Source organism: Elephantulus edwardii, unplaced genomic scaffold (genome assembly GCF_000299155.1).
Source record: "Elephantulus edwardii isolate Elephantulus edwardi_28Jun2011 unplaced genomic scaffold, EleEdw1.0 scaffold00107, whole genome shotgun sequence".
In the NCBI taxonomy this organism is placed as follows: Eukaryota; Metazoa; Chordata; class Mammalia; order Macroscelidea; family Macroscelididae; genus Elephantulus; species Elephantulus edwardii.
Genome location: NW_006399857.1, coordinates 9,102,261 through 9,129,949, shown reverse-complemented (window position 1 = coordinate 9,129,949; position 27,689 = coordinate 9,102,261). Strand labels below are relative to the sequence as shown.

The 27,689-nt window shown below is 33.6% G+C and overlaps 1 protein-coding gene across 1 annotated transcript in view; it reads right to left on the bottom strand.

Moving 5' to 3' along the window:
- LOC102863523 (latrophilin-3-like) overlaps nucleotides 1-27,689 on the bottom strand; it is an 807,096-nt gene that overhangs the window by 36,352 nt on the left and 743,055 nt on the right. Inside the window, exons 20-23 of the mRNA XM_006891975.1 lie at nucleotides 20,052-20,078; nucleotides 17,628-17,796; nucleotides 10,661-10,786; nucleotides 7,034-7,130 (exon numbers count right to left, since the gene is read on the bottom strand). Coding sequence (XP_006892037.1) covers nucleotides 7,034-7,130; nucleotides 10,661-10,786; nucleotides 17,628-17,796; nucleotides 20,052-20,078 — 419 coding nt within the window. The remainder of the gene's footprint in view (nucleotides 1-7,033; nucleotides 7,131-10,660; nucleotides 10,787-17,627; nucleotides 17,797-20,051; nucleotides 20,079-27,689) is intronic.

Here is a 27,689-nt window from a genome sequence, read left to right as displayed (position 1 = left end):
CCCCCTTTACATCTACGCCCCTGTTCAGCATGAAGAAGCCAGAGAGTCAGCATCCAATTCCCAAATCAATAAGACAGTTGGTTTAATTACCATTGGAAAATGTTTCTCATTCCCGTGTAGCATCTGGTCCCCACTGGACCCTCATCATTTCCTACACCTGCTCCCCCCACTGACCAAACTGTGTAGCTCTGCAGCTGCATCCTGGCCCATCCTCACCCTTCTGTCCCCTGATATGTTTTTCCCAATAAAAAAAAAAAAAGAACTATTGTACATAGGGCCATTACAAATCATGGGCAACTCAATGGCACATAACAACAACAAGCCAAATAATATGTGCTAACATTAATAAAACACAATCAATGAGTGGGATTGTTTCACCCTACTTCCTTTTATTTATGTGCCATTAATTGCAATCAAATACACTTCCATTTTTTCATTTGCATATTTCTACAAAAGCACAAAAATGAAATCTGTTTAGAGGTCTGAGTGATAATGTAGGTTATTGGTTAGAAATTTTCTTCTGACTCAGTGACCATGCTTCTGGGAAGATGATATGTTGTTGTTAGATGCCGTGGAGCCAAGTATGACTCATAGCCACTCTATGAATACAAAAATCTGAATCCTGTTCTAACCTGTGTCATACTCACACTTCCTGACACACAATAGCCCGTTATAGTAGTCATCATGTCAATACACTGGGCTGAGGGTTTTGTTCTCCTTCACTGATGCTCCACCCTTCCATCATGTGCCTCTCCAAGGAATAGCCCCTCCTAGCAACATGCCCAAAGAAGAGATAGACTCTGAAAAGACAGGAGTTCAAAAGGGGCCGGTCATAGTCCCACTGTTTATTTAGCAGGGTTGTCTGAATTGAATTTATGTTATCTTAAATTCCTGAAGGGGATGATAGTTTGGGCGGGGGGGGGGGCCAGGTGGGGTTGGGGGATGTGCGGGGGGTATTGTGTACCAATGAGGGAGTTTTTCTTTTGCTTTTCAAGGAGAGGAGCGGGGTTGGGGGGGGGGGGGGGGTTGGCGAAGAAGGCAGTACTTGCATGTCATCTTATCCTAGGCAGGGGAAGAAGAAATGCACTATTTCTATTAAAGAATGGCTAGAAATCAAAACTGGAAAGTAAAAATATGCAGATGTACTTTGCACATAATTTCTCATTTAGAAGAGATAATTCTGTTTTATTAGTTTGTTCTTTTTGTCAGCCTCAAGTACTTTCTTAGGTAAATACATATTTGTACTTTTTTAGCATTCAGCTAGTCTCCACTTCTGTCAAATAAGGGAAGGAGAAAAAGATATGTAGTCATAAATTTTAGTATCTGATAACTTAAGAATACAAAAGGTCCAGTTATGATACATTAGAAACTATTAGTAAACTTCTGAAGTAATATTAATATCAATAATATTAATTATTAATATTAATATAATAATATTAACAATAATAACTCTAGTATCTTCTAGGGAGCTATTCTAGTAGAGTCTGTAGTGTTTGTAAACCTAAAAGCTAAATTTTCTGATGGTTCAAATTCACTAGAGAGAAAGATAAATTGTCTTCTCTCAGTGAGATTTACAGTCTTAAAAATCTTAAGGAGGGTTGCTATGAGTTGGAATCAACTTGATAGTGGCTATTTTGATATGTAGCCTGGCTCAGGTTAGGGCAGGGTTCAGAGATGCTGTACATAGGACTTGCTATGACTTGTAGGTGAATTTATGCCACATAACAATTTTTATATGTGTCTGTACATGTGTGTAATATGCTATACAAACTGTTTCACACCATCACTGTTGCTAGGTGCCATCCTGTTGATTCCATTTCCATCTTGAGTCATTCTACATTTTCTGCTGTTCTTAAACTCATGTTGTAGTTGCTGGGTCAACATATCTCACTGAAAATCTTCCTTTCATTCACTGTCCCTCTGCTTTTTCAAATATTCTTTTTTAAGGACTGGCTGAAAGTATGTGAGACACAGTCTTGCCTTATTGAGTCCTCCTTGGCTATACGGAGTCCTCTGGCTATATCATCCATGGATAACAGCATCATAGCAATGGGGATTGTCACCACATTATCCTAAACTGACAGACTATAGCTGGTATTATAAGTCATTAACATATATTAACTCATTTTCTCTTCATAAGAATTTTCAGAAGTAAGTACTCTTTCTTACTTTACTGTATTAACATTGAGAGTTACGCATTTGCCAAAACAAAAGGTTAAAACTCAGGCCCCTCATTTTTAGGGGCAGGTCTCAAAACAACCACTAAGTAAAAACGCAGAGAGAAAATCAACTACTTGGAAAGTCTATGGATGGTCTCTGTAAGTTTTCATTTCATTGAAATGAATAATAATTTTTAAAAAATGATCAGAAAGAGGGAAGAAAAAGAAAAGGAAGTCTATGGATGGTAGCATCATTCCCTGGCTGTGTCACTAGTTGAGAGACAAATTCTTTTTATAACGCTCTGCAAGGAAATATATTGCCAGAGACCATCCAAGTAAGAGATTTACTGAGAAAGCTTATTCAGACTATAAAAAGAATCCACTCACATTATAAATGAGAGAGCTCTATTGGCCTAGTGGTAAGAAACTGTACTGCAATTCCAAAGGCATGCAGTTCAAATCTACCAGCAGCTCATCCAGAGAAGGATGGGTAATTTCTTTCTGTGAGATAAATAGTCTCTGAAAATCCACTGAAGGGTCCACTAAGGGTTGGTTCCAACTCGATGTTATTCAAAAAACAACAATAACCACAGTTATAAATAAGTACAACAGATCTACAAATCAGTCTTTTGTGTTAAATATTGTCTCGGTGGTCAGATCTCCAATTTGAACTCATAATTAATTGTGTAGGAGGCTGCTGAGCTAGATTGTTGGGAGATTAGGCAGAAATCTAACACCAAACTGTCTATTCATAGTTTCAGAAGAATAAAGTATTTTTCTTAATTGTACCACTAAGAAAAAGCACAGTATTTTTTTCCTTGTTACGTAAAGGCTAGAGTGGGATATGAGTTACTTTATTTGTAATTCATGTAAATACACAGTATTGGTGGAAACTGTCTAGCAACACTTTATTGTCAACTGAAATATGTAATCTCAATCTAACCAATTAAATAAAAACAAAATGAGAAATGTAATTATGCTACTTACGATAAGAAGAAGCCTAATGAAGTCTAATTTCAGAAATGGTCCTATTTCAACCTAGATCTACAAAATTAGTGGAAATATTTTAACAAATAAGCAAACTGCCAGTGAAATTTCTCAGTGTATGTTTCATTTTTAAATAAAATTCAAGTTCTTACAGCATTGTGAATCTAAATTGCTTAGGATGTAATTTGACCAGCAAGTGTTAAGTGTTGGAAATACCAGGGGGAAAGACTGTTCTGTTAACATCCATTCCTGCCACTACTAGGAAGCCGGAGATAATAAAGTTTGTTTTGTTTTGTTTTGTTTTTTTTAATTTCTAACAGGGCAGGGAAATTCTGAGATTGAAGATTGACTAAACCTTCAAGGTATGTGTAAAATAGAAAAGATTGGGTCAATGGATGACCCTGCCTCACCCCACTCTAGGAATCAAAGAGAGGAAGAACTTAGTAAGATGTACTGACACAGTAACTGCAACACTGGGCTTGACAAAGGCAGAGAAAGGAGAGCGCGAAGGAGGGCTTTGAATTTTTGTTCATAGAGGTGCTAAGAGTTGAAGTCCACTTCATGGCACCTACAAACAGCAACAACAACAAAAATGCTGCCCCTTGCCCTCCTGACTTTGTGAAAACTTTTCAGATGAAAATTAAACTTTCCTGAAAGTCTCTGTAATCAATTATCCCCTTATGTGTGTCCCACAACTTTCGCTTGCATATAGTGTGGTACTGGTATAATCAATTTGTTAGTATTGGCCCATAGGAATTCTAGGTTTGTTCCAACAAAGCCAGTGGGAAAAATATTTTAAAGATAGGTAGAGAATATTTTTGGAAACATCTTCACAAATATATTTAACCAAAAAATATGAAGGAAGGTTTAAAGAGATGAGGTTGTAATACAACAAAAAACTGATTATGATAATAAATAAGAAATACTATATAATGAGAAAATTATCAACAGATCTTCTAGAATTTTATATGATTCCAAGAAATTATACCCTAACTGTAATCAGGATTTTATGTTGGGATATATAGAAAGGTAATCTAATACATACAGTACAACAAGTTGGTCTAAAGAAAGACTCTTACAGATGGCTTTAAAAATATAAGAAATATAGAAAAAAATTCTGCACTGTATTGTGGCTATTTTATTATTAATGGAGCCTAAAGATGATAATGATGGATTCCATTTAGGAATAAGTTGAAAAAGACATACAGAATTTTGAAACAATACTTTTGATGAATTAGGCTATGAGATGAATAGGAAAAAACAACCTAAACTAGAAATACAAATAATGTTTTTGCATCTGCTTACAGTTTTAAAAGACCAGAAGTATTATCAGGGTAAAAATAAGAGATTTAATAGATCAAATTTAGAAAGAAATAAAAATGGACTTTGGGGAAAAAAATGTATCACTAGCTTAAGAAACTTAAGAATGAATAGGAAGTTAGGATATATATGAATATGTAAAGATGCAGGGTTTATGTTTTTACTTTAATAATAGAAAATATTTTTTTTTATCAACAGAGGTGAATAATTATGTTGCTGAGGTGACTGAAGTGTTTATCTGGGAAGGTGAATCTTGGATGTCACCTACCTAAGTATGATACACACGCCTGAATGCAGGGAAGATAGGAGCCTGGGGAATAAGACAAGATTAAAGAGGAAGGTTAAAGACTATCTCCAGAGATATAATATGAAGATATAAAATGTTAACATATTTTATTCATCTAAGATTTAAAAAAATGAGATGAAAATAAAACAAGAAATGCTGACTTGGAGACTAAGAAATTAACATGAGAAATCAAGAAGATCGCTGTGATTGTTATCACCATCACAATCACTAAGTAAAAGGATGGATATATGTGTATATATCCTGATGAAAAAGACTACCAACTGGACACATTTAAAATTATAAATTCAATTTATCCCTCTCCTTAAAATCAATGTTCAAGTAATATGTCACAAGAAATTTTATACTTCCTTCAATAGTTGTAAGAACTATTTTAAAATTAGAGGATTAAATAAACAGACTTATGGCCAGTCAATATAAAATATTATCATATATTTAAAATTAACCCAGACAGCTTGGTACCACTCTTTTACAAGTTGATGAAATTAGTCAGAAGAAACTGAAAAAGAGCAAAATGATTTTATTTTAGGTGACTGATCTTAACTCAGTCATAAAAACTTATCTATTAAAAGTTATTTTAACTACTTAATAACCCACCTTCAGATACACTTAGATTTTCCTAGTAGACCAAATTAAAAAAAAAAATCTACCATATTTCATTCGTGTTCATAATAGCTAAATAAGCAATGCAAATTTAAAATACATCATTCTCTGTTTACATAAACACTGTGCTACTGTGATTATAAATGGAAGATATTTTCACTAATATGTTTTAAGAAAGTGTTTTGTTGTTAGGAACATACTCTAAATTCTCTATTTGTGAGATTATTTAAGTAAGGGAAAGTAGTCACTACATAATTTAAATAATTCATAGGCTTTATGATAGTTATGCTTCATTCTCTATAATTTAGAAAGTTATATAAAAACCCAAGTTTTGTAGAAAGTTATATAAAAATTTAAGTAAAATTTCACAATATAAGCAGTAAAATTAAAAAGATCAAATGAATATACTTTAGTAATTGTTTTATTTACATCAAAATAATATATTTTCTTTCTTCAAATTTAAAGGACTTTCTACTCATTGCTCCTAATTAAACAAAAGTGATATAGAGAAATTAACTTATCACTAGGTTATGGTTACTACACCATTGTACCAAACAACATCAAATTTATGTAAGATTGTATTACAACAGGAATTCCTATATCAAATTCAAGTTGAATGCTATCTGTTCTAACATCTCTATAAATAAAACTTATCTGAGTAAATGTAATTAAACTACCAGAAAATCTGAGTATTTCTTAGTACTAAACCATAATTGTTATCTTATTTTCTTCTAAATATAATTTGATGTAATAAAATATTGTCAGAAATAGTCTGAAAACAATCTACTCAACGCTAAGGGTAAGGAAAATAATATTAGTAATAATACTAATTATTGAAAATGTGCATAAAAATATTTGAGTGGATGTGATAAGTTCTGACAAACATGACCTTCCAATAAAAAAATTACATTCTAAATATTTTCCAACACTGAAAGTAACATCCTCTTGCTCTCCATAAATACTGCTTCTAATAATTTTACTGCAGTCAAATTAGCTTTAATCACACACACTCACACACACACTAAAAGAAAGAGTAAGAACGGAAAAATAATAACCAGAAATAAACAGTAGATTGAGGTAATTTAATGAATTCAGAACTCTAAATGGTGCCTTATGAGCATTTTAACCATAATATTAATAAAATATTTTTCTCCTAGATCATTAAGTATACATTATTATCTAGATTATTATTTTATAGATTAAGATTAGATGTGATTTTTCCCCCAAGTACACAGTTTGCATTTAGTATGTATTAGTCAGTATATTTTCACTTCCACAAAGACTGTGAAATTGCTTTCTACTTGGGACAATGTGGAACTCTATGATGCTTAGCCGACTATACAGCCACATAATTGCTCATTTTCACTGCTTCCAATGAGGCTTGACAGCTCACCAGTTTATAGCAGTGGCAGATGACTAGACAAAAAGAAACTTCTATTTTTTAAACATCCTTTTATAAAAGATTTCCTGAAAATTCAAGATTTGGGGGAAAATAGGAGGCTTATGAATAATGGAACAGACTGCTACACTGAACCAGGTTTTATACACTTGTAATATTCCTATCAAATGGAACAAAGACTTGAGATTGAAAATAGGCCAATACATATGAGAACTTTTAAATCACCAAACAATAAATATATTAAAAAGAGTTTCTAATTACCTCTGTTGAGTGATGCTGAACTGTTTATATCTCCAGTAATAAAGGAAGACTCTGACTGCTTTCGGACCGTGTCATTCCACATTCTACGAATTCGGCTCTGGGTAGGGGGAAAGGAAGAAAATGAACTCAAGTAGCAGAGAATTTTTTGTTATTCTTGTTGTCATGTGCCATCGAGAATTTTTACACAAGTAATTATCTTTCAAATATAGATACATGTGGACATTTATTTCCTAGTATCTGACAAAGAGCTTCTTCATTGGTGGAGTATAGGCACATAAGAACATGAAAACATAAAATTAATTATAATCATTTTATCTCATTAAGCACTTTCTTAAATGCCTATAACAAAGGCAATTATAACTACGAAAAAGGCTTCATTATAATGTGTTGTTCTGTTATGTGTTATGGAGTTGGAATAGACTCATAGCTGACCCTCCAGCAGGTCTCCAGAGTTTCTAAATCACATAGAAGGAGATTATCCATCCTTATCCTATGTGGTAACTGACGAATGTGAACTTTGGTTCGGCAGCACAACTCCTTATCACTAGGGCACCAAAATAGCATACCAATTTAAGGATATTAAAGATATATAGGAAGTACATGCTAGAAAATGACAATTTAATTTTGTCATTTCCAAGATAAACAAACTTTTTATTGTAATTCTGTGAATGTAGCAGGTAAAAAAGCTCTGGGGGCAGAGTGTTAAGAAGCCATGCCATGAATCTGAAGGCATATAGTTCGGATCCACCAACTGTGCTGTAGAAGAAGGATGGCCAATCTCTTTCCATATGCTTGACTGCCTCTGAAAACCAGCTGGAGGGGCAGCTCTGGGTTGGTTCTGACTTAACGGTACACAACACCACCACTGGGTAAAAAGTTGCACAGCCAAGCTAAAGGCATGTGGTTCAAGTGCACTAGCTGCTCCACGGGACAAAGTTGAGCAATCTCCACCTATGTGGAGGGTCGTTTTTTATTATTTGGTTTCAACTTGATGGCAATAAGTGAATGAATTTTCTTTATGTATAAAATTGTTAGTTTTTTAAGAAAATATTTAGCTTAGGTATTCATAATCTTGCTAAGATGAGATAATTTGATAAGGAAGAAAAAGAATGCTATACAAACAATCCCAGTGGCTAGAATCTTTGTTTTCTTGAAATTGAAGCTTCAATTCATACTGAAGACTACAGTTCTTGACTTTCTGCAGCAAACACTTTAAGTCCTCCTCAGTTTCAGGAAGCAAGGTTGTGTCATCTGCATTTTGCAGGTTGTTGATGAGTCTTTCTCCAATCCTAATGCCACATTGCTCCTTATAAAGCCCAGAGTCCTGAATCATTTCTTCCACATACAGATTGAAAAGGTGTGGAGACAGGACAGATCCCTGACATACTCCTTTCCTGATTTTGAACCATGCAATGTTTCCTTGCTCTGTTCTGAGGACTGCTCCTGGTCCAAGTATAGGTTTCACGTGAGCATAATCAAGTATTCTGGGTTCACATTCTTCTCAGGGTTGGCTGCAATTTGTTGGAATTCATACAGTAAATTGACTTTTGCATAGTCAATGAAACACAGATAGATACTTCTCTGGTACTCTTTACTTTCTGCTAAGATCCAATGCCACTTGGCCAACTTTTTTTTTATGTTTGAAATATTATATTAAAAATAAGTAAAATGTCAAGAAATGAGAAATTAATGACATAGTAATCTTAAGAAAGGCCAAAATAGGAAGGAAAATCTTTCCATTCATAAATTTTGCTAAAAAAATGAACCACCCACCCCATAATTTTATTCATGTCTGTGACTATATGTGTGTGAAAGTGTACATACATTATCAACTTATCATAAGTGATTTGTTCCAAGAGATGTATGTTTTGGGTGTTGAATGACTTTTACTTTTTAGTTTTGTCATCCACAGTCCTTCATTAGTTACATATCTGCCAGATAATCTCTATTAAGTGTGAATGACTGAATGACATCTGTCACATCCTTTTAAAATCACACTACTGGCTAAAAAAGAAAAAATGCCTTCTTTGACTTCATCTCTCATTCAATTACCCACTTGGTTCAAGGATATCCCTCTTAATCCTAAAGTTGCAAAACTCTCTCACATAGTATTGCCGATTTTCTCTTCCTTACTTCCCTTCCCGTGAACTTCTTCCTTATCATTTGGATTGCTATAAAAGATGTACCTCTTAAAAGATCTTTACCCAGGACTCAATTCAATTAACTACCTGGATACGCTGGTATGACTAGTCTTTGTTTCTCTGCTACTATTTTTCACAGTGTGACATTTTGGTTTTGTTGATTTATTTTATAGCCCAATAACAGATGGAAAAGTCAGGTCATAAGGAAATTTATATGCCTTTACTTAGTACTTGATATTACATTGGATGAATTTAATATTTCTAAATTAAAAAGAAAAATGCACATATAAGTATTTTAGAAGTTCTCTAGCATAAAAAAGTGAAAACAGAACCCTAAAGTTACAACTTAATATAGGTGGAAATTTTAGGCTTTTATTAAATCATCTTACTTAGGGAAGACAAAAATAATAGATTTAAAAATGCATTATGTACATATTTGTTTTTAAAAATGTATTATACTTTTAATTAAAAAAAGACTAGACTTATGCAAGTTTACATTGTCCATCAATTAGAGAAACTATTATAGATTTAAAAACAATATTTTTATGAGAGTAGTATATTTTAACTATAGAAGTGAATAAAATGCATGAAAGAAGTTTAAATATAAATATAATTACTCTGTCATAATTATAAAGGGTAGTAACTATTATTTATTGAACACAAATATTTTTCTATTATAAGAACTAAAAATACATACACACATACTCAAGCTTCACAACATGCTTAGAAATTATTATTACAGTTATAGTATCTTTGAGTCATCTCAAACTCAGAGTAACTCTACTATAACAGATAAAAATATTGCCTGATCTTGAGCTATCCTTACAATCTCTGTTGAGCTCAACACTATTGTTGCAGTCACTGTGTGTGGCGGTAGGATTTTTCTTTTCTATATGCAGCCTTAAACCTAATCACATGGCCACGTGTAAATTTATAAGTAAAATGAATCTTTGAGGCTTCACCAGTCACGCTTAGCTTCCCCGAGACTGTGGTCTCCAGTTGCCTCTGCTGCAGACACATGGTTCGCAGTTGATCAGCATCTTTTACATCAATAGCTGTTAAGCCACCATAATAGAGGTAACTAGCTAGGCTGTGGGGACAGTGATGAGGTGTAACCTGACACTAACCCTTTAATAGGAGTTAGTAAATTGCAGGTGAGGAAATTGCTCAGTTTTATTCTGCAAAGCAGGCGGTGGATTTGAAGTATGTGCCTTTGGGTTTGCAGTGCAATTTTGTAACATTGTGTAATTTCCTGCCTCTGAAAACCTTCTGGAGGGTCAGCTATGAGTCTGTTTCAACTTGAAGGCACACAAAAAGAAGTAACCAAGACTCCTTATTCCTATCTTAGATGTGGTAAAATAACAAAACAATATACTTGATGTGTTGCATAATTGGGACAGAAATGAATACAGTTCAATAAGAAACGTCAGCTCATAACAAAATACAGGAAAGTGATAATTGCTTTTAATGAACAAATGTTACTTACCTGTGAGCCTGTGGAATAACGTCCAGGAGTTCGAGAACCAGATGTTTTCCCTGAGCCAATGGAACTCTCTGTACTTTTGCCACTACAGCAGTGTGTTCGCAGGCATTTCCCATATTCTTTTCTTACCTGACCAATGAAACATTAACTTCTGTTAGCAAGTAATTCACTTCAGTAGAAAGTGTGGAACAAAATGTATTTGAGTCTTATATTAAGATAACCATTATAATAATTGCTTTCCCTTACAGATAAAAGGTCTTTTGAGCATATATTTTACAACATAAAGTAGTTCTATTCATGCCAACCAGCTGGCAATTTTGAAATATTAAATTATTCAACACACACACACACACACACAACTTCATTCAATCACAATAAGCTGGTACAACTTCATAGTTAAATTAGTAACACCTTAAGATACTTTAAGACACTGCTTAGATTGACAAAGTTGACACTATTGTTACAAAAGAATTGTGGTTATTATTCTTTAGCAGAAGTTTAGTGTGAAATTTAAAAATAGAAAGGAAGAATGGACTGCACATGGGAGGAACAGAGAGGAGAAATTAAGGAAGGAAGGAGTGAAATTGAAGGGGGAGGAAAGAGTTTTAGAGGAAAAAATAAAAAATATTTAAAGGCAAGGAAGATTATGCTGGACTGAACATTAATTTTAAATCTAGACATCTGTGTTTGAAATCTCTTTCTCTGAATTAAAAAGTTTAACTTCAGAATATAAAATTAAATATATTTGTAACTTATTATCTCTAAAGAGTTCAATGTAATAATCATGGACAACTATTACTGATATTCTTTATAACATTACTAATTAAATTTTAGGGAAATCTAGTTAGTTGGATAGTCCCTCGGGATCCACCAGAGGCTCTGAGGGACAAAAATGAACAATCTCTTTTGTTAAAATTTATAGTCTTCAAATCTGGTGGAAAGTCAGCTATGAGATGGTTCTGACTTGACTACAAAGCGTGAATGAATGTGATTTAAATTTTATCTCAATTGTATAAAATTATAGAGAACGTAGGTAAGTACGTTTTAAAGGAGGTGCATAAAAATATCTTATTTCTTTCATTATAACTTACTTAATTAAACATGATATTCAAGAAATGAAATGGTAATTGACCTAAATCTTACTCCTAATCCCAATAACAAGAATGTATTCATTAACTACGTACGGATACATTCTGGAATAACTTATTTAATTAGTTCAATATGTATAAATTAAATTATCATATACACTATGTACACTTTATCCTTAGTTATTAATACATAAAATTTTACCTGGATTCACAACTTCCAAAATTAGGAAATATAATACTTTAATATAAATTTACTCAAAGCAATATTGCATTCATATACTTTCTGGAAAATATTATTTAAAACTAAGAGCTAAAGAAAACAGTCTAAATGAAACATAAAGTAATTATTTAAAATTTACTATTTCACAGTGCTTCTGTCCAAGAAAAAAAGAAAGAGAATGTATTCATATGTACTGGAGGCACTCATACTTATGAAATGCTTATTATTTGGTAGAAAACACTTATAGATACAAGGTTACATTAATTGTAGCATTGACTATGCCTGGATGTAGGCTGTTTCTAAGTGCCCCGGTGTTATCTCAGTCTTGTCTCATATCAATCTCTTATGGAAAAGAATAAAACCCTGCTATAGGTGACCCTAAAAAAGGAGCTTCTAAGTAAATCTTCACTAAAAGGGTTGGAGTTCATCAGCTATGAGATAGGAAATGAGAGAAAAATACATTCTAAGTGTAGAGTATGTTGGGGTAGTCTACAGAAAGATGTGCTGATTACACAAAGGTCATGCCTTTCTCTACGATTGCGTCCACTGTCAGCTCTGAAGGGAGAAAAAGGTGGATTATCCAACTCTGTAACTTACAGCCTTTGGAAGCCAAAAGAGAGTCAGTACTAAGTCAATTCTGACTCCAGGGCAATGAGTTTGAGAGAAATAGAGAGGTTTGAGACCAGTATGAAGTGTTAACCTCAACCTTCTTTCTGAGCTCTAGAATAGAAAAAAAAAAAAAAGCACAACAAAACCAACAACAAATAAAAATAAAATAACTCCAAAAATCACACAAAAAATGAAACAAACCTTAAACATCTAGTTGATTATGTTAATAAAATTAATGATATTTTTTCTATTTAATTGAGGAAAGTCATAAGAATTGTTATGCACAGTATTTGAAGAGTTTTATCTCTATTTTAAGCCATTGAGTCAACCCTGACTTCTAGTGACCCATGTACAAAACACTTTTCAACAGTCATTTCAGTCAACTTATGAAGTGACTCTTCAGTATCAAAACTTGTACCATCATTTTCCTTCACTTCCCCCTTATTCCCTTATATATTCAACAAGTGATATTTTATTCTGTTGAAGAAAGTTTTGCTTCTTCCCCCCCCCCCCATAAACTAATTTAAGTCTAGGGAGTTCTGGTGGTCAAGTGGTAAGAAGCTGTGCTGCCAATTCAAATGAACACGGTTCAAATCGACCAGCTGCTGCACAGAATAAAGATGTACTCTACACCTGTGACTTAGTGCCTCCAAAATTTGCTGGATGACCAGCTGTGAGCTGGATCTGACTTGATGGCATATAACAACAACAATTTAAGTCAAAACAAATTCTTTAGGTGGGGAGAGAAAGAGACAAACACTGAGGGAAAGCAAGAAAGAATAAGAAAGGGAGAAGGAGATTGAGATAGGGACATAGCAACCACAGGCAATCATCATGGGCTATTTGCGTTTTCCAAAGAAGGCTAAATGTGTTTTCAACATAAACAATAAGTAAATCAAGATAGCTGGTAATGCCAAATCCTACATTAGGGACATTACTTACTGAACCATTATACTGAATTTATTTTACTGTGATTAAATTTGAAATGGGAAGCATATGTTTTAAAAAGAATAAAGTAATATAACAGGGGTCTTGTCCATGAATAATTTTTAAAAACGTATAACAAAAGTTACTTGATTGTTTCGCCTTTTGTACATTTCACATATGCTCCGTCTGAATTACCCCTAATTAGACAAGAATTTATTATTTTACTTTAATGTTTTTCTAGAACATAGGTGACAAGAAGAATATATTTACTAACGTAATGTTTCTTTCATACCATCAAAAGTAAAATAATCATAGAACTCTGTAAGAGTGTATTAAATAATTGGCTCCATTATAAATATAACTATTGTCTGTAAGAGTGGAAAAATAGGTTATAGTTACTTTAAAAAGAAAAGAAAAGAAAGTTTTATTTGCTTAACAAAGTTACTAGGTAAATCACCCTGTAAAGTCCAAAACCTAAAAATATGGAGCAATTTATGTCTCCATAAGCCAACTCAAAAGAGCAAACATATTATTGTGGATATTGGTAGTGTTCGCTGTCAAGCTGACTCCAACCCAACAACAATTAATGTGGGCATATTACTGAATTTGGTTGGAGACTAAGGTGTGCCTGATCCAGGCCATAATCTGCAATTACTTGCTATGTATCAGAAATCTGGACAATTACTAGGGATGATAGAAGGAGAATTGATGCCTTTAAGCTGTGGTGCTGGAAAAGAGTATTAAATATATCATGGACTTCTAAGAGAACAAACAGGTTCGTCCTAGAGAGGGTGAGACCCGGCTCAGCCTTGGAGGCAAGGATTCTGAAGCTTCATCTGACATACTTTGGACATGTTACAAGGAGGGATCAGTCTTTCGATAGGGACGTCATGCTTGCAAGGGTGGAGGGACAGTGCAAGAGAGGAAGACCCTAGATGAGATGGATTGATTTAGTGACCAGGGTAATGGGGTTAGGTGTGTCAGAGGCAATAATATTGGCACAGAATAGAGCAGGTTTTAGGGCTGTTGTACATAGGGTCACTATGAGTCACAAGCAACTTGACTGCACACAGTAACAACAACAACAACAATTACTGAACTCAATTAATTGGTCTAAAAATATTCCCACTCTATTTTTGAAATTGTCAACAAAAATTCCTGAGGTTTTGTGGGAGAAAAATAGTAAAACTATCATCCCAAATTTTCTGTATTCTTTGATTTTACTCTATTTTTGATACTAAATGAAGATGCCACAAAAATTTTAAAAATTCAAAACAGAATAAATGAAAGAATAATACATTTATTATAAATTGTAGTGAATAAAAAGATGACACATTTAAATCAAGTATGGTAGAATTTTCACAAAGAACAAAAAGGAAATATTTTGTACTTTCTATATTAAGAAGCAAAACCAAGCATATTATGTACATACTTCTTTTAAATTATAAATGCAAGCATTTAAAAATTTAAATCCCATCTTTGGCTTGCAGGCTGGCCAAGTAAATGGAGAGTGGCCAATTATGATCCATGATCCATGATTCACAGTTTGCTAAACTATTCTAATTCATCACAGAATTGAGCTTGATGATACATATAAATGGAAAGTTAACTTATGCTAAGTGTATTAAAAAGACTAAAAACTCTAGACTAATTTGGGGAAGCTGAGGTTCAAAATTGCTACTTGGATCTCAAATACAATTAACGAAATGTAATTTTAATGCATTGAATGAGAAGTCATCCATTACAACATAACCTCTTTTTTGCAATATACTTTTATAGTCCTCAGGTATACTTTATTAATTCCTGTTTGTATCTGTGGTAATTTTAGAAACCACTCTACCTAATATTCAAACAGAATAATATTTGACTCATTTTGATAAGTAGATATCTTTGTAGTTTAGGTCACCTTACTATCTCAAAGTAGGAACTCTAGAGGTAGACATTTTGAGCCCTATTTTTCTTTTTATCTATGAGGGAAAAAAATTATAGGATTTTCTATTTCTCTTTAAGAAATCTTTCTATATATTACCATTTCATTTTCAGAGCACTTATTATCAATAACTCATATTTTAATTATAAAAAATACCCTTCTGCAATCTGTTATTTGAATTAGCAGAAACCATATTTGGAAAAGCAGAACTTTAATTAACAATAGCAAAACCTTCAGTTTCGTTTTCAAAGCTATGTTCAATTTGTGCTATGTTTATTTAATGGCACATGTTTCACATGGAGTTGATTATTTAAGGTCATGTATTCAACATGAAATATTCTTCACTAAGACCTTTGTCAAAACTCCATTTCTCTCAGAACATGTTCAATTCTTAAAACTAGAGATTACTTCTTTTATGCCTTACAAAGAAAGCTACTCTCTGTGAGCGGTAAAATGACAATAAAATGTAAACAAAGTACCACAGTTCAATGCCACTATATATCTAAGAAAGCAACAGGTTAGCTTTATGGTAGGTACTACAGACAATCATGGTGAAATAATGAAAGTTTGAGAAAAGGATTCCACAACAACTCATTGCTGTCAAGTCAGAACCAACTTGTAGCTGCCCCTCCACTGGGCTTTCAGAGGCTGTAAATCACATTTTGTTCATCTCTCCCTTGTGGATCAGCTGGTCAAATTGAACTATCAGCCCTTGTGTTGGTAGTGCAATGCCTTACCCACTAAAGTCCCAAAGCTCTGCTGGGGAAAGCATCAGGGTTCTAGAACTCTTTAAGTCTATGGTTTTTGTGGAATGCATAGGTGAAGAGAGAGAAGATCTTGTCAACCCTCATGAATTTAAAAGAACGTCGTAATCAACTGAAATAAAAATTTCATGTTGGTCAAGACAGTGTGAAATTTATAACTAGCTTTCATAAACTTACTATGTTTTTAGTATTTTTCTCACAATGTAATATTTGTTAATTACAATGATTCTCATAACTTTGAGCTGCCTATTAACTCTTTTTTATTACTCTAAGGTTACATATGAGGGAACTGGAGTGTGTGCAGGTTAGTTTATTAATGTAATCAAAATCACATAGGCTTTTAAGTGGAGGGATTGAGATATAAACCCAAATTATGTGGGTTTGCGAACTATGTGATAACAGCTATAGATGACATGGTTCAAATAGAATTATTAAGTATAGTTATAAAATCAATCTTGATTTTTCTTGTGGCAGTGGAACAGTATCGAGTTGTTAAAATTAATTTTTAAGATAGTATTTTATACTTATAGGTATGAGTACAAATATTAAATATTACATTCTAATCAAATGCATTGTCTAAATATTTTTAAATAAAATAAGTATACAAATACTAAATGTTCTATCAATAATTAGAAACTAAATATTTATATTATTCTTGCCATGAAATACCTAGAATAGTACAAACAAGTTAGTTTTCATAGAAATAAAATTCTGTATCTTGCATATCTAAACATCTGGTGGCCTTGCGGTAAGAAACTGCACTGCAATCTCTAATCTACCAGTTTGTCCAAATCTACCAGCTGCTGCTCAGTGGGAGAAAGATAGGCAATCTCTTCCAGTGCAGTTAAATGATTCTTAAAACCTGATGAAGAGTCAGCTATGGGTAGATTTCAACTGAACAGAAAACAACCACAACAACAAAAATTACCTTTTAAATACTTAAATATTTTAGGATATGTAATTATGGTGAATGTCAAGGATAAGTAAGTATGGCAGAAATTATGTGGATGGCACAGGATAGAGCAAGGTTTACATCTGTTGTCACTATGAGTCTTACTTAAATTGACTACGCCTGAAAATAACAAATATATGTCCTATGAGATACAACATAATACACTAATTCCATATGCTTGAGAGAAGAATTTTCAAGATTAAATAAGGTCAATTCCAGAAAAAAAATTATTGTGTGTTGTCCAAATCATAAAATATTTTACTTTCAGTTTTTGCTATTAAATTATTTTATCTATGATTATGCTAGTGTTTTGTGTAGGTTTTCCTTTTATTGTTATCAGAAACAAGCATTGAAGAATAAACTTATTTCCTAGAAACAAACATAACCAATGATGTATGTTTACTTTACAGCAATCCAATTGGTTGCTTTGCTATAATGAGAAATATTCCATGTATTCTTGATTAGAAAATTCTAGCTTACCTTCTTCTGTAGGACACAATGGAAAATGAATATAAACATTCCCTGTAGAGAATTGAAAATGGTGAAGAGATACGCCATGATGACTGTGCTTTCATTAATATACATGAGTCCAAAGGCCCAGGTCAATCCTAATAGGCAGAGAAGAGCTATTGCACCTATAACCCATGACCTGCAGAGAGAGGAGAAAGTTAAAAGTTATCAGATGATTGAACTTTAGTCAACACACAGATATCAATCAACACTATTGACACTGGGAAAATTATTGTGTAAATTCTATTGACACAAAATGTAAGACAGGTGGTGTAAAGATTTTAAAATTTTAATGAAGACTACACGTTTTCAAGCTTGAGGAGATATATGTGCATGAAAATGCTATGATCACAGAAATCCGTTTAAGCGAAAGCAAATGTGTACCATAAATTATTCTTGTATTTGCAGCACATTAGTACATATGCAAATGATATGGGGATGTAATGATGATGAATGGCAAGGGAAATAAAAATCTATGCTGCTATGTTAGTTTCCACTGGTCTCATTGGCATAAGGTTAGTCTTTGACTAGAATGTCCTCCTTTGTGTTGGGTCTGATATATCCATTTTCCAAATTTCCTAGTTATCCTAAGAATTTTACTGCTTAATCACCCTCCCCAATAGTTTATATTAGAGTAAGCCATTATTTGGAGTACATGAATGAATTTTAGAAATTTATCTTAATTCTATAGCTATGTAGAAAATCCTTTAGGTATGGTGAATGGAGGGGGAATCTACAACATTATTCTACTTTTACACTTCCTATCTTTCAGCATTTGAATTGCTGTCTTAGATATTTTGTCAAACTAGATTTTGGAAATCAAGAATTTTGTGGCTCTGCTGGAAAAAAAACCCCAACCACTTAATGATTCAGAGCACTTTTATCTCTTTTTGAAGTTAAACTCAATAGAAAAAAAGAAGTTCAGAATGGCGATGGAGTGGCATGAACAAGAAGTCTAGAAAGGAAGACAAATTCTCACTCTCATTGTATTCTTTTTGTTTCCTCCAAACTGATATTTACACTAGTAATAAACCAGTGGTCGAGTCCATGTATTTTGTTTCTATGTTATTTATATGCTATGATATAAAATGGGTTCCACTCCCACAAAGGGTCAGAATCCAAGAATAAAACTGGAATCCTTTTCAATTCCTCTCTATATAAATGAGATAATATGAACAAATCACTCTAGATATCTAAAGATCCTACTTTCTTCTTTCATAGACCTTCTTCTTTGAGCAGGGAAAAGAGATGATGTAAATGCTCACTAAGCATATTAAATTAAAAACAACTTCATTCTTATGGTATGATTTTTTAAAACATTGGAAAACATCCTAGGTATTAATATTTAATTCTACAACTGAATTCAGAGAAATCAAAAGTTTCCAGGTAAAGCAATCAGCTTCTTAAAAGCATAGGTAAAGGGGAAAATGGAAATAAATGCCGTTAAACCAAGGCAAAGTTGCTAGTGAGGTATGGAAATAAAACAATAGAATAAAATATGCAGGTGAGTTATTATTCACCAGATAATGAATGATGAAACCAAGGGGTTAAATTGGATTAGGGTAAAAAAGCTCCAGTTCTAAATAAAGAAGTAAGAGTATGAAGAAGTCAATGAAATGGCATTGGGCAAAATGAAAACAAAGGACTCTTCACCAGAAGAACAAACTGAAAGTCTACAGCAAAGTCACTTTTAGGTTGCCAATCTTAGTTCATTGTTGCAGGATATGTAATTTTAAAATGCACATTAAACCCCCCCCAAATATCAGCACAAAGCTTATTTTATTCATTGTTGTTGTACAGACTTGCAGCTTTCTCCCCAAAATTTAAAACATATTCATAAATAACAAGGTCATCAGTAAAGTGATAGAGGTCAAATCTGAAAGGGATACTTTTTCATTTCTGTATATGACTTAAGGCATTTTCTTCCTTTTTAGTTATTTATTATAGCAATTCATCAATATCAATCACCACTGTGTAGTTTCAAACCCATACAATCATTTTTCAAGTATGCCACTAAATAAGAGAATAATTTTAAATGAATGTTGCACAAATCTATAACAGAAATGTGGGCATATACATTGCAGAGTCACATTACAATGAAAAGGGAGAGCTATTAAAAGTAAAACAAGTCTGTACCGCACAGAATCGCTATTACTGTTGCACTGAATTCAAATGATAGCCAATTAAAAGAGATGATGCAGAATATTTTGGCAATACATCTGCAGCATACTAATTCTGCACAACAGTTGTATGCCTGTGTCTTTTCCTGCAGTTTGCTCTTCTGCCTCAATGTGAATGACAGAAGCTCTAGTGATTTTTCAGTACTGATCTGACAGCTGGTTCATGGGACCACACTGATAAATGGAATTTATCAGTCATTCAGGTCATTCTTACTTGATGAAGGGTCTGTTATCCTCATAGCTAAAGAATGCATAGACATAAAGACAAGAACACCAACATTAGCATTTCTGACAAAAAATTTCATAGGAAAAATATTTTCCTGGTCCCCAAAGGCCTTATCCCCCACCTTTCTAAAAGGGATTATTACCTTCCCAATTATATATCTGGAAGATAAACCCTACAATGATTATAATATTCCTTAAGTAACAAGGAATAAAATAAATTTTACAATAGAGAGATAACCCTTATAAAGCTAAAAATTTCCTTTTTTTCCCCATCATGTGCTCATACTACTTATGACTTGACAGCCATTTATTTCTTAGTGATCGCATTTCTCTGGAGAATGAGAAATCTTATGAGTAATCTGGAAAAAGCTTGGGGACATACTTAAAATGACAGATTTCATGTCTCCTAAAGGTATTCTACAATATTCACAGGTAAGATTACTTAATTATGGACAATACGCTTCTAAGTAATTTTAACTCTCGGTTTATTGACCCAAGTTGAAGCTGAATATTATAACCCTTTGAAAATAATTTTTCTTGACTACTTTAGAACTCTGTTACTGTACCAAGGAAAAAAAAATAATAATCTTTTTTCAGCAATAGGAACAAACCTGTGGCACCTGCTTATTGTCAATTATACTCAATAGTTAATTTCATCTCTCTGATAAATTAAATTTCAGTTTCCAATTAGTAAACATGTTAGGAAGCATTCTGAACCACAGCTTTGAATTTTTGCTCAGATAATTATAATAGGATAGAAAAGCAATACGGCATCTGACAACAACTTGCTTAAGGCATTATAGAGTTATTACAAGTCGGTTTGTATGCTATGTACACACAACTGAAGTTCTTAGAAGGGCTTCAGCTATGATACACTTTTGGTAAGCAAATGTATTGATTTAACAAAATAGCACTTTCCCAAATGAAACAATAAAGAATGGAGTGAAGAGGCAAGGGTTTGAAGCTTGATTGCCTGAGATTTACAACCTGGCTCAATCATTTACTACCTGTTGACCTGAAGTAAAAATTAATTACTCTGTGGTTATGTCACTTTATACATTTATAATATGGGGATGATTATAATGTAACTTTCTTGTGATAATGAAATGAATCATTATGTATAAAGTGCTCATACAGTGTCTGACACAATAAATAGGTAGTAAAGAATAAAACAAATATATAAATATAGACTAGTTAACTTCATCTGAAGATGTTTCAAGAATAATACAGTAAAGAGTGATTAAAATATGCTTGTAAATGAAAAAGGCAGTAATTAAAAAATGCGATCTTAATACAGTGACTGTTAGCCATATGTGACTATTAAACATTTCGTTTATTAAAATGCAATAAAATTTAAAATTCAGTTCCTTAGTTACCCATGTTACAGTGTAAGTGCTTAAAAGCTTTACTCATCTAATAGCTGTCATACTAATGTACCCATCAAATTGTACAGTTATGGAACATTCCTATTATACAGAAAATTCTATTAGACAGCAGTGGCCTACAATAAGCCAGGAACTAGAATTTTAAGGATATTTAAATGATGTCATGGACATTTTTAAACAAAAGAATTTTTAAGAATTGATATTATATCAGAATATTGAACCATATCTCAACTTACACTAATGCAAAAATGTTACAAATATAACCGCCTGATATTTACTATGTACATTTCCATTTTATCAATATATTCCATATTTAATACCAAATTCACAATTGGAATGAATTCACTTGAATATTTTTTATTTTGCTGATCAATATCTTTTTATATTTTGCCTTTCTCTCAGCCCATCCAAACATATATATACATTATCTATTTTTTTACCCCTTTATCTCAATTTTTAATATAACCATGTCAAGAAGGAAAGTTACAGAAAATGGAACGCAGGGATACATATAAAAGTGCTCCACAAATTGTACCAATGTTTTAGAAATGTTCAAATTTAAAATGAAAAGTTTGATTATGTATGTGTGAGTGTGTGTGTTTAACGTGAAATAACAAAAGAGAAATATCAAGATGCAATTTTATTTTGGCTGTCACTTGTGGAATCAGTCAATTGTCCCTCTCAGTAGCATAGGTTATATTTCCAGCATTTCTTAAAGATAGCTGTGCTAACATGCTGTCCACTATGATAAGTCAAAGTGAATTTAGCAGAAGTGGGTCATGTCACTTAAAACACTGGAACTGAGTTCTTCTTGAACATCTTCTCCTTTACTTTGACTATAAATTTAACACTGTAGCCTTAAATCTAGAAAAGGCAGATGTTTATTGATGTGTGGCCACCGTGACAAAATTTTACTCATCTATTTTAGATTCTTAGGTTATCATCATGAGTCAGAAATTAAATGATAGCAGTAGGGTTTTTTTTAATAGACTTTAAGTCTCTATATTCTATAGGACTTTTCGTTTTTAACAAAGGCTTAGCCTATGCAATAATGAACAATGCACTGATATTTTTATCTTTCAGCTGTAAAAATTCACAGTTCATATTAAAAATGGAATTTCATGCTACCAGACAAAGAATCATTCATATATTTTACCCCCAGATACATAATATGGTACAATGGTTCAATAGTTCAAGATCATTAAAGGTAACACCAGTGCCCTCCATCATACCTACCAGATATCCTACTGGCTTTGAGAATCTGGCTTTATATTTCAACAAGATAAAATTCATATTTATTTGATGACAAAATCACCATTACAACAAAGATTTTGCATTACTGAATTTTATTCTATTCTAAAAAAGCATAGGTAGCTCTTAAAACTGAATGATTTCCATTTTGAAATACCAATAAAAATCTATTTCTACAAAATTCCATTTGGAGTTGTAGGACTAAAACAATTTCACTAAAGTTACCTTAATATTTTATGAAAATATGGAAACAAAGGCCTATAATCATCCTGGCAGATGCTAGCAAAAGTGTACAGAATATATGGAATTTTTGAGTGGTAACTTAATGAAGATTAAGGGCTATAACTTCCACATGAAGTTTTCAAAACAAGAATTGAGAAAGACATTTCTCTGTATGACATATTAATTTGTCAAAATTTTTATTTGATCTTTTCCAATAGCATAGGTTGAAATTTTAAAGACTAAGAGTTACTAATATTCTAAAAAGATTTAGCAGTAACTTGAACTAAGAGATTTCCACAGGGCTATTTGGAAGTGACCTGAAAGATACTTCTTGGCCTCCCTATCATAGTGTGACCAATCTTAAAAAACAAGAAGAGGTAAAGATTAGTTCTTTTTAATGATCAAAATATCAATAGCAAATATCATATAGTGAAATTCAATCTCAAACTCATTGCCTTCAAGTTGCAACTAACTAAAAACTGACCCTTCAGCATGGTTTCAGATGTTGTAAATAGTAGGAGTCTATACATCATTTTCCTGCAGAGCAGCTGGTGGATTCAAACTCCTTGCCATTTGGTTGGCAACACAACCCACTAGAACATTAAAGAGGAAAGAAGATAGGAAGAAATGTTTTTATATTATACTGACCTGCTAATCAAAACTCATAGTAGGATGGTTTTCATGGCATATGCTATGAATCAGTCATTAAGTTTTAAATCAGTCCAATAACTAATAATTGAAATTGACTTTAAAAATTCCAGTATCTGTGTAAGTTATAGGTATCTGATATACAATGAAAGAAATATATACTATAGCATAGCAAGAAGTGAAATGATTGGGGGGAATCAACATTTAATGTTTATGTTACACTGTGGTAAAAAGGTATGATATCATTTTAGAGAGTACAGAGTTCTTTGCCATCTAGTCAGAACCAACCCATAGCTAAATACCTCCAGTGGGTTTTCAAAGGCAGTAAATCACATGGGAAGGGATTGTCCATCTTTGTCCTGTAGAACGGCTGGCAAATTTGAACTGCACGCCTTTGGGGTCACAAGTCAGCTTTATCATTGGGCTCAACTCTAGCCATAGTATTTATAATTGCTTTATGGGCACATGAATGATAGATGATGAAGAAAGAAGACCATAAAATAATTGATGCCTTTGAATTCTGATACTGGTGAAGAGTATAGAATATACCATGGACTGCCAAAGAACAAATTAATTTGTCTAGACATGCAACCAGGGTGCTCCTTTGAAGCAAGGATGGTAAAACTTGTTTAACACTGTGAAAACTCTCAATGAAATGGATTGATGAGGTGATTTCCACAATGAGTTTAAGCACTGCAGGGACTCTGAGGATCAGGTAGAGTTTTCTTCTGTTGTACATGGAGTCCTTAAGAGTCAGAGACATTTTAGAGCACCTAATAACAACAATAAATTGTTTATATTTATAATAGTCAAATGTCTTTATATTCCTTTCAAGTATAGTTTCTATGACAGGAACTATATCATTCTGGAGTTATATATAAATATAGCCCTTTTTTCCTGATGACTATGTTATTATGCCATTAAGTCAACTATGACCCGAACAGCAGATGTGAACTCTGCCCTAGCCTGTGCCATCCTCACTTCCAGATACATTAGAGCCCATTGCTGCAGTCAGTCCACCTGGTGAAGAGTCTTCATCTCCTTCACCTACCCTCTACCTTTCCGGACATCGTGTCCTCTCCAAGGAACATCCCCTCCTACCAACATGCCTCAAGTATGTGAGATGAAGCCTCATCATCATTTGCCTCCATCTTTGCTGCATCTTCTCCAAGACATATTTGTTTCTTCTTTTGACAATCCATGGGATGTTCAGCATTCTTTTCCAACACCAAAGCTCATAGGTATCAATTCTTCTGTCACCCTTATTCATTGTCCAGCTCTCAGATAAACAGCAAGTGATCAGAAAGACAATGGCCCACATCAGACACACCTTAGTCCTCAAACTGACATCATTACTCCTCAATAATTTGGAGATATCCCTAACTGCAGACATACCCAGTGCAACATGTTTCCAGATTTCCTGAGTGCTGGTACCAAGTGTGTTAATTGTGGATCCAAGTAAGATGAAATTGCTGATAGTTTCAATCTTTTCTCCATTTACCCTAATGCTGGCTATTGGCCCAGTGGTAAGAATCTTTGTTTTTTTGACATCTGCAATCCATATTGACAGCTGTATTCTTTGATCTTTACAATAAGTCAGCAAGCAAGTTGTGCTATCTGCATACACAAGTTTTTGATGAGTCTCCTTCCTATCCTGATAACACATTCCTCTTCATAGAGTGAAACTTCTGGAATACTTTGCTCAGTATACAGATTGATCAGGTAAGAAGAGATGCACTCCCTTCCTAATTTTAAACTCTATAATGTTCCCTTGCTGTGTTTGCACAACAGCCTTCTGGTCTAGGTATAGGTTTTGCATGAACACAAGTATGTTAGCCATAACTTGTTATGATTCACACAGTACAATGCCTTTGCTTAGTCAATGAAGCGCAGACAGATATGCTTCTGGTATTCTTTAAGTCAGAATCCATCTGACATCAACAATGACATCCTCAGTCCTTGGCCTTTTCTAAATCCTTGAACTTTGGGCAGTTCCTTATCTATGTAGTGTTCTAACCATTTTTGAGTGATCTGCAGAAGTATTTTGCTTGCATGTGATATTAATGATGTTGTTCTATAGTTTTCACACTCCGTTGGATCACTTTTCTTAGGAATGGAAACAAATATGTGCCTCTTTCAATCCATTGGCCAGACAGCTGTCCTACAAATTTCCTGGCACAGACTGGTGAATGTATCGAGGGTTACATCTGTTAACTGAAATAAGTCAATTGGTATCGCATCAATTCCTGGGGCCTTATTTTTTGCCAATGCCTTCAATGCAGCTTCAACTTCCTCCTTTATTACCATTAGCTCCTGCTAGCATGGTACTTGCTGAAATTTTTCAGCATGAGTCAGTCGTTTTTGATACAGTGACTCTGTATGTTCTATCTTCTTTTGATGCTTTTTGGGTCATTCAATATATTTCCCATAGCATCTTTCAATATTGCGACTCAAAGTTTAAATTTGTTTTTCATTTTTCTCAGCTTGAGAGATGCAGAACTAGTTCCTCCCTTTTTATTCTCCTATTCCAAGTGTCTGTGCATCATAAATACTTTGCTTTCCCTTCTCAAGTTGTACTTTGAAATCATCTCTTCAGTTCTTTTTCTTTGGCATGTTTTCTTTTCTTTTTTTTTTTTCTTCTCAATGTTCTAGTGCAATTTTCAGAGACTTTTCTGACATTTATTTCAGTTTCTCTTTCTCCTCTGTCTTTAAAATGACCTTTTGCTTTCTTCATGAATAATTTTTTATCACCATCCCAAAATTTATCTAGTCTTTGATTATTGGTGTTCAATTTTTCAAATCTATTCTTAAGATGATCTTGAAATTCAGATGGAAAAGATTCAAAATCTTATCTTGGTTCTGGGGAAATATTTTCATTTTCTTCAGTCTCAATTTGAATTTGCACATGAGTAATTGATGGTCTGATTCACAGTCTGAGGCTGGCCTAGTTTTGACTGCTAAGATTGAGCTTCTCCAATTATTCTCTTCACAGATGTAATCAATAAGATTCCTATGCAGCCCATGAGATTAAGTGCATGTGTAAATTCATTATTTGTGTCTTTCAGTTAAAGGTATTTGCAATTAACAAATCATTGAAAATATAATATTTGGTAAATTTAGTTTCAGCTTTATTTCTATAACCAAGCCCTTTTTTTCTAACTATGTAAACCTGCTTGCTGAAACTGAGGAGGACCCGAGACATTTGCTGCAGAAAGTCAAGGACTGAAGCCTTCAATATGGATTGACGCTCAACATCATGAAAACAAAGATTCTCACCACCGGGCTAACTGGCAGCATCATGACAGATGGTGAAGAGATTGTTATCAGCTTCAGCTTGCTTGGTTCCACAATCAACACTCTTGGTACTAGCAGTCAGGAAATCAAAAGATTAATTGCATTAGGAAAGTGAGCTGTTAGAGACCTCTCTAGAGAACTGAGGAGCAATGATTTCAGTCTGGAGACTAAGCTGTGTCTGATCAAACCATGGTTTTTGCAATTAATTACTATGCATCAGAGAGCTAGACAGGATAAGGATAATAGAAGAAAAATTGATGGCTTTGAGCTGTGATGCTGGAGAAGAGTTTTAAACATATCATGGACTGCCAAGAGAACAAACAGGTCTGTCCTTGGTGGCAAGGATTCTGAAGCTCCATTTCACATACTTTGGGCATGTGTCCAGGTGGAAACAGTCCTTCAAGAAGGACTTAAAAAGGTGGAGGAACAGCTCATGAAAAGAAATCAGATGAAATGAATTGACACAGAAACTCGGGTAAATGAGTGTAAGCAGGTGTGTTAGAAACAGACTGGCTCCTGATAGGTCAGGGTTTAGAGCTACTGTACATAGGGTAGCTCTGAGTTGCAAGAAACTCAACAGAACATAAAAAAACAATAACTTTCCTTCTTCACTGTTTCTATATTTTGCATTCTAGTCACCAATTATCATTAATATATATCCCTATGTATAACAGCCCTAAACCTTGCTCTATCCCATGTCAATCATACTGTCTCTAACACACCAATACCTATTATCCCAGTCACTGAATGAATCCATCTCATCGAGGGTCTTCCTCTTCTGCGCTGTCCCTCCACCCTCCCAAGCATGATGTCCCTCTCCAAGGACC